The 12,954-nt window shown below is 46.0% G+C and overlaps 2 protein-coding genes and 1 long non-coding RNA gene across 4 annotated transcripts; 1 reads left to right on the top strand and 2 right to left on the bottom strand.

Moving 5' to 3' along the window:
- Window positions 1-87: 87 nt before the first annotated feature.
- rnf175 (ring finger protein 175) lies at window positions 88-2,403 on the bottom strand. Its single transcript, XM_019856160.1, has 9 exons — window positions 2,297-2,403; window positions 2,052-2,089; window positions 1,785-1,926; window positions 1,539-1,693; window positions 1,302-1,409; window positions 1,122-1,242; window positions 750-883; window positions 569-670; window positions 88-435 (listed from the first exon to the last, which is right to left on the bottom strand). The coding sequence occupies exons 1-9, from the start codon at window positions 2,315-2,317 to the stop codon at window positions 315-317; spliced, it is 942 nt and encodes a 313-aa protein (XP_019711719.1). The 5' UTR covers window positions 2,318-2,403; the 3' UTR covers window positions 88-314.
- Window positions 2,404-3,317: 914 nt separating this feature from the next.
- Window positions 3,318-4,735, bottom strand: LOC109507033 (uncharacterized). Its single transcript, XR_002166397.1, has 5 exons — window positions 4,644-4,735; window positions 4,270-4,303; window positions 4,013-4,059; window positions 3,763-3,814; window positions 3,318-3,564 (listed from the first exon to the last, which is right to left on the bottom strand). It is a non-coding gene; the product is annotated as an uncharacterized LOC109507033 (long non-coding RNA).
- Window positions 4,736-4,858: 123 nt separating this feature from the next.
- Window positions 4,859-12,245, top strand: trim2b (tripartite motif containing 2b). Of its 2 annotated transcripts, none has more exons than XM_019856158.1 (13): window positions 4,859-5,035; window positions 6,261-6,514; window positions 6,585-6,730; window positions 8,121-8,301; window positions 8,402-8,661; window positions 8,792-8,930; window positions 9,005-9,175; window positions 9,341-9,640; window positions 10,010-10,177; window positions 10,376-10,544; window positions 10,615-10,685; window positions 10,950-11,090; window positions 11,201-12,245. In XM_019856158.1, exons 2-13 carry the CDS (start codon window positions 6,416-6,418, stop codon window positions 11,351-11,353), a joined length of 1,998 nt encoding a protein of 665 aa, XP_019711717.1. In that variant the 5' UTR covers window positions 4,859-5,035; window positions 6,261-6,415; the 3' UTR covers window positions 11,354-12,245. The 2 variants fall into 2 exon arrangements, with proteins under 2 accessions (XP_019711717.1, XP_019711716.1); XM_019856157.1 differs by having other exon boundaries at window positions 6,314-6,514.
- Window positions 12,246-12,954: the final 709 nt, after the last annotated feature.

Below are 12,954 nucleotides of genomic sequence, written 5' to 3' on the forward strand. Positions count from 1 at the left end.
CGCACGGCAAACAATGACCAGGACTGACGGGAAAACTTGGTCAGTGTCAGGAACCTTGCTGGATGTTTGAGTCCAAAGGGTCATCAGCATGTTGAAGTTGCATTTATTGGATTGGATTTTTTTTTTTTAAACAACACACTTCAGTGATACACAAAACATTACAAACTCCCAAAAAGTGGGGGAGTCAGCGTCCAAAAACACGTCAAGTGAAAGAAGGCTAAAGTTCAGGAAGCAAAAATATCCCGATATTTTGTCCACAAATTAGGGATGCTGCTCCAAGACACTTTATTTGGGAGTGGCATTCCTCAGGGATTCTATTCCAGCCCTAGTGAGAAGTTGATCCCGTGAACGATGCCGATGATGATGGGTTGCCATGCAACCAAGTACCGGAGCCAGTCCAGCAGCTGTCCGTACAGGACGTGCGTCTTTTCCCAGCTGGATGTGGGACCAGGTTAAGGAATGACAAGCAAATATGTCAGCGCACACACACACACACACACACACACACACACACACACACACACACACACACACACACACACACACACAGAATTGGACAAAAGGATACGGGTTGTTCATCATTGTTTTCAAGTCCACCTTCTCGTTGCAGTATGGGCAGGTCTGCTTCTTCCCGACAATGCACCAACCACGGATGCAGAACTCGTGGAATCTAAAAAGCCACGTGGCCGGTTAAGGCGCGAACAGGAAGCGGCTGTTCCGAAAAGATGCTTTGGAGGTGGTGAGGATACATGTGACCGCAGGACAGCTGGTACGTGTCTTCGATGACGCCCTCTTCATCCACGTCCACCAGGATCTTCTGAGCGCACACGGCGCATATGTGCTCGCTCAAACTGCGGCTAGGTATACCGCCGCGGCTGTAATACTGTGCGCGCGCGCGCACACACACACACACACACACACACACACACACACACACACACACACACACAATTTATTTATTTATTTATTTTTTTTTTGAATTTCTTATGTAAATATAATCAGAAAACATACCACATGCTATGATCCCCAAATCACAACTATAAATATAATTTCAAACTCATCTTCGACCAGTGATTTTTACTGGCGGTATGTATGCTTGTTGAGTATATTTAACACATTACCCCGATAGTGGACGCCATAAAGTCGGAACAGATCTCGGCAAAGTCCCGGCCCAACACACCGTAGTAAAGCCCGTAGAACAACATGACCACGCCCACGTCCATAGAGTCCTCTGCCTTGATCCTGCAGATTGCCACAAACGTCAGGTCGCGGCAAGCGTCACGTTTGTCACGTCGACTCACCTGAAGAAGACGTTGAAGCCAAACATGGTGAGCATGATGGCCACGTAGCCCAGAAGCCCCACGGCATAGCTCAGCTTGTAGATCAACAAGAACCACTTGTACACCATCCTAACGAGAGAGGGACCTTGATGCAAAATTATAGCTACAAAGTATCACAGATGGAAATCTGAGGACTGTATTTGGTAATGACTTGCTTTTTTTTTTTCTGCCACAGCAGCTTGGGACTCTGCCGCCTACCTTGGCGTCCTGCAGGAGAGCGGCTTACGCGTGGCTCTGAAGATGACATAGCTGGTGATGACAGAGAAGACACCCCACATGGACAGGAACCTCCACCAGTAGAGTTTGATGGTGAAGTAAAGAGGAACCACCCACATCTGGACCAGCGTAACCAGCTGAGGACAACTAGTGTGAGACTTCATGAAGCAACACACACACACACACACACACACACACACACACACACACACACACACACACACTTACGTTGTAGGAGCGGTGATGGCGTAGCTTCCACTGGACCAGCACGATCTGGGCCACCACAAGAGTGGCGACCAAGATCATAACCATCTCGGCGTGCATGGCCTCGTGACCTTGATGTTTGACGTGCAGACGCTCATGTTGCATCCTGCAGACATGGTTGCTAAAATGAGTTCTCATTTCAAGAATTTTTATTTGCATAGACTGGTTTACTCTGAACTGAGGCGTATTAAATATGAACTATTGCAAGAAGAGCGGGGTTGGTCCTCTCACCTCCAGCTTTCTCTGTGAGTCATTTTCAGCAGGTCATCCTAGAGGCAGCAGCGAAGATTAGATATGTATGAAGTACTGTCATTTCTGTCAACACGGAAGACTCAATTTTGGAGCCTTGTGCCACGTCAAAGCCGCAGTATTTCCCCCACCACCCTCACACACGCTAAATGTTAGCCACGAGGACAACAGTGAGTCCTTTAAAAATTGATATATAAAAATTGTATGGCTTTCGTGAATTAACCTACCTGGGGTTGTACCCCCGCCATCCCGGCGAAATCCGAGTGTTACGGTGTCAGTTAGCCGAGCACGCTAAAAGCTGTAAGCATAATTACCGACTGTACGGCAAGACAGAAAGGTCAAAATTCATGGCAACGAATTTAATATCGCCTTGTATGTAGAACACGCAGTTATATCGTGTTTTTTAATTTTGAAAAGCAGTCATCGAGGGAGTCAAGTTTTCAATCCTTTTATTCAGTTGAAACAGAGTCAACAAAAATAAAAATCAACATTTTGCTTCTTCCAGATGACTTGAAGTCAACCTGTGGGAATAGACAAGACAAGCCTTAACATTCTCCCCCACAACTAACAAATGACCATCGAGCAATGTCGCTCAGACATCCAAGGAAGTATTAAGCCATCTTTGGTCAAATGACCTCTGGTGGAAACTACGAATGGCAGGAAAAATCGTCATCACAGCGACTCACACATTTAAATAATCACCCAAAAATAATATTTACATTCCCGAGTGGCTCACAAAATGGCCGCCAAAGGAAGTGCAACCTAAAAGTGAAAAGAAGAAGGGTAGTTTAAATGTCAACTAACTTGCCAAAATGAAATACATTTTCTTAGTCGCTCAGACATCCAAGGAAGTATTAAGCCATCTTTGGTCAAATGACCTCTGGTGGAAACTACGAATGGCAGGAAAAATCGTCATCACAGCGACACAGATGTTCAAATATTCACCCAAAAAATAAATAAAATGCATACCCGCCTGGCTCACAAAATGGCCGCCTCAGTTACTCCACCTTAAATGAAATGAAAGTTAGTTTAAATGCCAACTACATTGACAATAAATAAATAAAAAGTTGTGGGTCGCTCAGACATCCAAGGAAGTATTAAGCCGTCTTTGGTCACATGACCTCAGGTGGAAACTACGAATGGCAGGAAAAATCGTCATCACAGCGACACAAATGTTCAAATATTCACACAAAAAATAAAATCCATACCCGACTGGCTCACAAAAATGGCCACCAAAGGAAGTGCACCCTGAAAGTGAAAATAAGGTTAGTTTAAATGTCAACTAACTTCACAAAAATAAATACATTTTCTTAGTCGCTCAGACATCCAAGGAAGTATTAAGCCATCTTTGGTCAAATGACCTCTGGTGGAAACTACGAATGGCAGGAAAAATCGTCATCACAGCGACGCACATGTTCAAATATTCACCCAAAAAAAACCCCAACACAATACATACCCGTCTGGCTCACAAAATGGCCGCCGCAGGAACGCCACCCTGAAAGTGAGACGAAAGTTAGTTTAACTGTTTAGTTTAACCTTGACTATAAATTAATAAAAAGTTGTGTGTCGCTCAGACATCCAAGGAAGTATTAAGCCGTCTTTGGTCACACGACCTCTGGTGGAAACTACGAATGGCAGGAAAAGTCGTCATCACAGCGACAAAAACATTCTAGTAACTACTTTTTGAACATACCTGACTTGCTTGTGATTGTTTGCTTAGAAAAATGCCATCAGGGGACTTTCACCTGGTAAAGAAAATAGAATGTCAGTTTTCTATGTAAACAGCCATTACAAGAAGACACATTTTGAAGTTCGCTCAGACATCCAAGGAAGAATTAAGCCGTCTTTGGTCACATGACCTCTGGTGGAAACTACGAATGGCAGGAAAAGTCATCATCACAGCGACAAAATCGTACAAACTGGCACTAAAATTTTTAACTTACTGGTTCATGGTTGCTTGCTTCCAGCATGGCCACCACGGGACACTCACCTGCAAAGTGGCATAAAATAAATAAATTTTCCATGTAAACGGAGTCAACTTCAGGTCATTAAAGTTGTTCGCTCAGACATCCAAGGAAGTGTTTTGCCGTCTTTGGTCGTGGTGACCTCTGGTGGAAACTACGAATGGCAGGAAAAATCGTCATCACAGCGAGCGGATGAAAAAAAATCAAGAAAAAAAGTAGAACATTAAGTTTCTAACCTGTTGTAGTTTCCAGATGAGATGAGTGCAAGCCCTGCAATCACAATGAATCACGGATTTCAAAAGGGCACTTTCACCACGTGTTGACATAGCAAACACGTTGACCTAACCTAGTTAAAGTTGTTCCAAAAACTCAGGGTTGGTTTTAAAAAAATGTCGAAATAAGTACTACACATGCTGTGTCGCGTGATATTGACGAATTATGAAACAGTGGTCCCTCGGAACGAGGTGGCGATGAAAAGGCCATCGGCAGCCATCCGTGTACTAAAATAATCCTACATGCAAACTACCTGGACAATATGACACACTATGCTTTTTTCATGAAGTAGAGCAAAATATTAGATGATTAACCGTGGACATCGAATTTTAGTTACCATCATCTTCTCGCTTGTCTTGTGTCTTTGCAGACGGGATCCGAATGTTTCCGACGGACTCCGATCCTTTGCATATGTAGCCTCTTGTACACCATTGCCATCTTGCGGCTGGAGGGGAAACGACGGACGACTGGGCACTTTCCTAAACTTGTTCCTGATTGGTGGACGTTACATTGAGGCCGATTGGACGCCCTTCCCCCCGCCTCCGTCTGCTTCTGCTGCTGCTGGTGTTGCCATGATGATGATGATGGTGGCATCCTCCTCCTCACCCCTCCTCACACACACACACACGCACGCACTCACACACACACACACGGAGGCAGAAAAGGATGGCTTGAGGCTGGAAAACACACACATGCTGCTCGGCCATGCGTCCGTCGCACTGGAACCTGGTGAGTTTCTACCCTCCCACTTTTTTTATGGCCCTTACGTAGTGATGAGATGCTGGGTGAAGGAGTGAAGATGGAGAGATGATGATGGAGGGAGGAGACAGTAGCATCTGTAGCTTGTCCGTGTGCGACATCCGGCCTGTGTGCGCGCATGAAGTTAGCATCCCGAGTGCTAACAGTGACAGCAGCTATGCCACAGGAATGACATGGTTACTGTCACATCCTTAAATGCAAACTATATTGAATGTCACTTTTCAATATTAAAGAAAAGATGATTCCATATAGTAAATGCCCACCACTAGCAGGGGGTAGGGACCAAGCTCTGCCGCGAATTGTGAAATTTTTATACTTAACCTATATCAACAGTTTAAACCAATAAACATACCATCAACTATGCTTCCAAAACTCAATAAACCAGTGGTAGGTAGACAGAACAGTACCTAGAGATACAGTACGTAGCAATACATTTTTCGTGATGAGCGCTGTTGTTTGGCTGATTTTTATGCTTTGGCTTAAGAACAAAAAATTGAGATATGGTTACAAATGTTCTAAAAAAAATTAAAAAAGGGGGTTTCAGGCTGTTTAATGTCACTCCCAGTTTAAGAGAATTACATGTTGTGTTCTGTTTATTGCCTCAGGAGAGTTCACTATCTTAACGCTAAGAAAGAATGGAAAATGCATCAGATGAGTTAACAAATCTACTATCTTTGTGGCTGTGTTATAACCCTTTAAGCAACTGATAATTGACCACAAATAGTGCAGTGGCATGTGTAGACTGTCAATATAACAATACGCTCAGTCATATCTTCTTTATCCTCTGCGGAGTTCAATTAATATTACTACCATTTATTGATTTGCTCAGCAGTTGTGAAATTTTCATTTGTTTCTGCATGACTGCATTATGCTCCTCCTCGGAAGGGATTCATGTAATTTCCATTTATTTAAATGAACAGAGATGATTTGAGATCCAAGTCATTTGAGTTATGACCAGGGTCACTGAAGAAATTGAATTTGCATGTCAAGGTGCCACTGCAAATGAACGTGTGCTCGACTAGACATGCAGTATGCAGATTATGTGTAGATTTTAGGATCAAAGGCTCCAATTTTGGTCTCCATGGCAACCACAGCATCACCCTCACTCTGAAGACACGAGTGTGACCTACTTAACTCTTCTTGCGGCGGGGGGGCGTTTTCGACGTAACCGTCTACTTCTACTTGTCGTCCACAGGACGCCAAGTGAACTGAGCGCAATGTCGTCTGTTTGACTCTTTGACGGCTTAGTTCGCTTATGCCTTGGCTCGGCTCTGACACCCTCATGGACTGAGGGCGGCGCGGACGGCATCGCAGCGGAGACGTCCCTCAACCATCCCGCCACTACAGCCGATGGCGGCGCATCAACATTCTCCAGACAGCAGCAGCGAGGAGTGCACCGTGCTTGAGGCTCCGCCCACTAAGGATACCTGCCCGCAACATGGCGGCAAGGTGAGGTGGCCGCGTAGCCACGTGATTCGCGCCCACGCCGTCGCCATCCTTGACCCTGTGTCATCCGCAGGTCTCCGATTACTGTTGCACGTGCACGCGTGCACTGTGCGGCGAGTGCGTGCCTGAGCACAGTGAGCACCACAGGGTGCCTTTAGGCGAGGCCTTGGAGCAGCACCGGCGCACCTTGGAGGCGGAGATGAGGGCGGCTCATGACAGGTGAAAGGGGATAGTGATTAGAGTCATTGTGCCTTGGACTTAAGTTGACTTAAGTTGTCAAATTTGAGACTGGGTTGGCTAAAAATTAGAAGACTGACTTAGAATGAACCAGACTTGACTTGACTTGGACTTGACAAATCTTCCCTTAAACATAGTGTGTCCTTTTTTTTTTTTTTTGAAAGAAACTTTTTTTTTTTGCGTCGTGTATATGATGCTGTATATAAAGATGCCATTAAAAAATTGTGAATACAGACACTCATTGGAAAGTGGCTAATGTGTGGCTAAATATGCAACACACAAATATTATTTGCATTAATCTGACTACAGAAAATCAAAATGCATCTTAAAAGAGTCTGAAGACATGATATTGGGGATTTTATAGGGACAGGACAGGCCAATGGACCTCTTCTGTACTGCTACTGTCATTTTACCAATAGATGTTGCTGTTGCGCTCTACTTGTCTTGCTTTTTCAGGGTGATTGCCCACTCTGAGGTGAGGCTGTTTTTTTTTTCTTGACTTTGGCTTTACAAAACTTTCCCTTAAAATAGTGTGTCCCTTTTTTTTTTTTTTTTGAAAGAAACTTTTATTTTTTGCGTCGTGTATATGATGCTGTATATAAAGATGCCATTAAAAAATTGTGAATACAGACACTCATTGGAAAGTGGCTAATGTGTGGCTAAATATGCAACACACAAATATTATTTGCATTAATCTGACTACAGAAAATCAAAATGCATCTTAAAAGAGTCTGAAGACATGATATTGGGGATTTTATAGGGACAGGACAGGCCAATGGACCTCTTCTGTACTGCTACTGTCATTTTACCAATAGATGTTGCTGTTGCGCTCTACTTGTCTTGCTTTTTCAGGGTGATTGCCCACTCTGAGGTGAGGCTGTTTTTTTTTTTGCCACACTTCCTCTCTCATCCACGTATTTGAACAGGAACTATGCGAATTCAGCTATTTTAACGATGAAATCATGGATTTTATTGGATTTAAAAAGAAACTGAATAAAACAGAGAACTAAAGTTGATGCAACTATTTTATTTATTTTTACTCTTAACATGCAGGTGAGGCTCCGCCTCCCCTGGCCGCATGTCCCTGCTTTGAATTAAAATAAGAACTCGACTGACTTGAAATTTAGTGGGGACTTGGCCGAATTCGTTTGAGTTTTGCCACACTAACTTGGGAGTTCTACCAGCTGACGTTGATCCGATACGTTCTTACGCGTCCACAATAGATACCGCACGTAAAACTGCATCAATAAGGTGACCCGACTTGCCCAAGACAAAATGACTGGAGACTTGCAAGTGTGACTTGATCCCAACTCTGCGGCCTGGCCACTTTGAAAGGACTTCTGGAGTCACCAGACGGCTTTGTGCTCTCCAGACTACCGCAGATTTCGGCCGCAGCCGTAGTGGTGGGAGAGATGGTCCAGCAGCTGACCAATCAGAGGGCGGCCATCGAGGAGGACATCCTGTCCAGCTTCGAGGACCTTCACAAGCAGCTGGACGTAAGGAAGAGCGTTCTTCTCATGGAGCTGGAGGTCACCTTTGGCCTCAAGCACAAGGTGAATGAAATGAAACAAAGCATTTTGGGTAACCACGCAGTGAAGTGGTTCTGAAACTGGGGGGCCCCCGTGAGCTTATGTTGTCCTGTGTTGACCCCAGGTGCTACAGTCTCAGCTGGAGAGCCTCCAGCAGGGAGAGGACGCTGTGTCGTCTGCCTGCACCCGTACAGAGGAAGTCTTGGCGACGGAGGCGTGCGCTGGTAGCTTGGAAGTGGAGCTGGACCTCAAGGGGAAGTTGGAGGAATTGGCCAGACGAGGTCTGTCGTGCCAGCCGGAGGAGAACGACCAGCTGGACCTGGTCCTGGAAACGGACGGCCTGCGCAAGTGGATCCACAACCTGGGCACCATCGTGACCACCAGGTAAGAGGCTCCCAACTTGAAGCGAAAACTTCACAGAAAAGTCAAAAGGGAAAAATCTGTCAGGAGGAATGAGGCTCAAATTCTCGCCGCAAGCGTGACTGATTTTTATCTACATCGTCCTCTTCCTCAGTGCTGTCGCGAGCCAAAGCGAGGCGATGGGCGCCGGCCTGGAACAATGCATCGTGGGACTCCCTTCCTCTGTCACCATAGTAACCAGAGACAAATCCGGAGGGGCTTGCAAGAGCGGAAATGCTATCTTGTCAGCTGAGGTGGTGCACGTGGCCGCCAAATTAAGGTGTGGGCGAGGCTTGCTGACCTCGCCTTTGTCGTTTTCTTCCCGCAGGTGTTCACGCCCGACGGCAGCATCGTGGACGGCGAGATCGTGGACCACAAGAATGGAACGTACGAGTTTGTCTACGTGCTGCCCAAAGAGGGCGACTTTTCACTGGCGCTGCGTCTGTACGACCAACACATTAAAGGAAGTCCCTTCAAGCTGAATGTTGGCACGTCACAGGTGGGCGAAAAAACACGAGGGAAGGTTGAGTGTGTTTCGTCAAAGTTATACTCATCGGACCGGTTTTGACTCTACAAATGAAGACAGGCACGACTAAGCGAGAAACCCAATTCACTCTTGGGTTCACGTTATTTGTCAAATCTTAATCTGCACCCTCCCCGCCAGGTGTCGCCTTCCACCACCACGCCCTCCAACTCCGCGGCCAACGCCACGCCGTCCACGGGCTCCTCGGAGGGCGCCAAGAGGCGGGGAAAATCTCCCGGCCAGAAGAAGAAGGGCTCCAAGAGGGCTAGCAGCGCCCTGGGAACGCCGCGTCGCAAAACCCAGAACCCCATCGAGGACGACCTCATCTTTCGGATCGGAACCAAGGGGCGGAACAAAGGAGAGTTCACCAACCTTCAAGGGGTCGCCGCAGCTGCCAGCGGCAACATCCTGATCGCTGACAGCAACAACCAGTGTGTGCAGGTGACACCACACTCGCGAAGTTACTGTCGTGAGCGCTTAAAAGATTGTCAGTCCAAGTGTTTAGTCAGGTCACAACTGTAATTGAAGCCATATTAACGCATGTTCATTTTCTTTTTTTTTTGGGGGTGGGGGAGCTTAATCTTTAACCCTTTCATGCATCCTGTAACTTGATAACATGATAAGCTGTCCACTGTAGTAACCGCTGTCCCTGAAAGGGTTAAAACCTAAACATTTCTTTATAATAAATCTGATATCTGATACAGTGTAACCTTGACCATGAAAAAATAATGCTCACATATGAAATCGCAAACACAATATAGACACAAAATCATTGAGCTCACTGTTGTATTCTTGTTTCCACTGTTTCAGGTGTTCTCCAGCCAGGGGGAATTCAAAAGTCGGTTCGGAGTACGCGGACGGTCGCCGGGGCAACTGCAGCGGCCCACGGGGGTGGCGGTGCACGCCAGCGGTGACATTATCATCGCCGACTACGATAACAAGTGGGTCAGCATCTTCTCCAGCGATGGCAAGTTCAAGGTGGGTGTCAGTCTTGCGTGTTGATGGAAGTGCACATTTAGCCGATAGCCTAGCAAGACATTATCGTTGATGCGCACTAGTACTTGGACCGTAAGCTGGAGCGCACAGATATGAAATATTTGCTCACGCAACTTTCCATTCGCGTTGGGCTCGCTAACGTCCTCATGCTAAGGTTGTCACGCTAATGCGGGTGGACAGGCCAAGCTGGGATCGGGCAGGCTGATGGGACCCAAGGGCGTTTCGGTGGACCACGAGGGTCACGTGATTGTGGTGGACAACAAAGCGTGCACGGTTTTCATCTTCCAGCTGAGCGGAAAGCTCGTCACCAAGTTCGGGAGTCGCGGGAATGGCGACAAGCAGTTTGCAGGTAAGGTGCGCTGGCCGGATCACGTGACCGACTTCGGTGAATTAACCTCTTTTTGGCTTGTGTCCCCAAGGTCCGCACTTCGCCGCTGTCAACAAGAACAACGAGATCATCGTGACTGACTTCCACAACCACTCCGTCAAGGTAGCAAGCAGGCTTTGCCTCATCAAAGATTTAAGACTTGGTTTTTCTGCCGCTTTCGTCTGTCATAGACATTCGTCTTAAGATTCAGGACTTGTGCCCTGAAGTTTCAAAGAGAACTGGTTTCTCCTACAGCCCGAGTCTATCCGACATCATCTCGGTTTACTCATAAAACTGTGTGATATGGTGATGCTTCCCTATGTACGAGCTATTTACACCTACACTCATGGAGACCGTGCACCTGACCTCACTTTCGTTTCCTGTCAGGTGTTCACGCCTGATGGAGAGCTGCTTCTCAAATTCGGCTCCAATGGCGAAGGCAACGGACAATTCAACGCCCCCACCGGCGTGGCTGTGGACACCAATGGGAACATCATCGTAGCCGACTGGGGCAACAGTCGGATACAGGTGTGCTGTTTCACTTGTTAAAAAAAAAAAAAAAATACAACCAAACCTCCCTGGTTGTCACTATAGTAAAACTAAAAGGTCCTGACTGTCTTCCTGTCCGAACCGTGCAGGTCTTTGACGGCAGCGGTTCTTTCCTGTCCTACATCAACACGTCAGCCGACCCCCTGTATGGGCCGCAGGGCTTGGCCCTGACCCATGACGGACACGTGGTGGTGGCCGACTCAGGAAACCACTGCTTCAAAGTTTACCGCTACCTGCAGTGATGGCAAGACAGACGGAGAAGAGGCGGCGGCTGCCATTTTCATTTCGATGAGGTCAAAATTCGTTTCATAACATCCTTGGTTGGACAGCCAAGATGGCGGATGTGAGTAATGTCCTCTGATCGATTTGATGTCATTTTGTGATCGTTCAATTCGGGTATGTATTTCACCTCCCAGCCTCCAGGAGGCGGTTAAGAGATAACTTCCTTAGCATGGATGGGAAAAGGGCAAACCTAGCGGTCAACAGTATTGTGACTCGCAATTGGCCCCTCCCCCAGAGGGACAATACGGTGACCAATCATCATCCCTTTAAAGCGACCAGTTAAAATTTGACACTTTCGCGTTATCGAAGGAATGAATCCGAGTGCCTGCTCACCACCAGCGACATCCACGTCAAAGACTGAGTGGGCGGAGTCGGCGAACGACATCAAACTTAATTAGCAAACTCATGAATTCATTTCATGCCATTTTTACTTTTGATTGTGTTCCATTGTGTGCATTGAAATTCTTAAGTGCCAAAGCGTTAAGTTCATCTCTCAATAGGATTGACTGACCTACACTACTCGCAAAAAGTTTGGGTTTTTGAGCTTTTTAGCTGACTTTTTTAGGATGACACTAAAATGCGCCGCGACACAAAATGATTGCTTAAAAATCCGCATTGCAGCAAGACAGCAATATGTAGAACAATGAACTGTGATCACTGAAACAGGGCTACAGAGATACTGGAAGAGTCACAGAAAGGCATACAGTGGTACCTCTACTTACGAACGTCTCTTCATACGAAATTTTCAAGTTTCGAAACGTCTCAGCAGGAATATATTGCCTCTTGTTACGAAAGAAATTTCAAGATACGAAAGTTAAAAATACAGTACAGCATGCTTGCAACTTGCAGCTCCGAGTTTCCTGAATGCAACATTTTTATAGCTGCTCTGCCATTGGCTATTACCGAGCATCTTCCTGGCATCCCATTGGCTGAGAGGGACTTCTTCCGGATTTGTCAATGTGTATAGAATAGATAGATGTGTGTTTTGGCAGCGTCCTCATCATTAGCCCCTCGGGCCATGAGGTGTTCCGATAGTTTTACGTAGATGTGAGTCACCCAGAAAAAGTGTTCACCAGTCGGGCGATCGCTCACTCTGCTGATTTTTGCCTTGGGCATTTTCGAAGGATTGTTAAAAGCCGACAAAAGCAAACGTCCTTGGATCAGTTTTTTTTTACAAAACGCCAGGCAAAAAACAACTTCTGAAAGAGAACATGGGCTAAAGAGGGCAAAAAACGATGAGGATGCAGTTAAAAGTTAAATGGCCATCATTTGTATTCTTTATTCTTTTTTTTTTACATGATGCACAACTCGCATTTATTGTGCAAGAATCTAATTGTAACGTGTATTTGTTACATATTTTGATGCATTTTTATGCTTTCCAAAAAATTTTTTTCAGTCTCTGGCAAGCTTATAGTGCATTTTAGGTTCATCTTGAAATTGCGCCTGAAAGTCTAATATCCATAACTCTTTGTGAGTAGCCCATTTTCTTCGATATTCAGTAGTCAGTAGTCAAAATGTGACGCTAACTGGTGTCTTCGAAGCCTACAAGCCAGCACACACT

This window comes from Hippocampus comes, unplaced genomic scaffold (genome assembly GCF_001891065.2).
Source record: "Hippocampus comes isolate QL1 unplaced genomic scaffold, H_comes_QL1_v1.1 scaffold246, whole genome shotgun sequence".
NCBI classification, from domain to species: Eukaryota; Metazoa; Chordata; class Actinopteri; order Syngnathiformes; family Syngnathidae; genus Hippocampus; species Hippocampus comes.

Coding starts and splice junctions, on each gene's coding strand:
- rnf175 (XM_019856160.1), bottom strand. CDS start 2,317: ATGGCGGGGGTACAACCCCAG. Junction 1,927..2,051: donor ACTCACAGAGAAAGCTGGAG/GTGAGAGGACCA, acceptor CCATGTCTGCAG/GATGCAACATGAGCGTCTGC. Junction 671..749: donor CAGCTGTCCTGCGGTCACAT/GTATCCTCACCA, acceptor GTGGCTTTTTAG/ATTCCACGAGTTCTGCATCC.
- trim2b (XM_019856158.1), top strand. CDS start 6,416: ATGGCGGCGCATCAACATTCTCCAGACAGCAGCAGCGAGGAGTGCACC. Junction 6,731..8,120: donor ATGAGGGCGGCTCATGACAG/GTGAAAGGGGAT, acceptor TGTGCTCTCCAG/ACTACCGCAGATTTCGGCCG. Junction 8,931..9,004: donor ATGCTATCTTGTCAGCTGAG/GTGGTGCACGTG, acceptor TTCTTCCCGCAG/GTGTTCACGCCCGACGGCAG.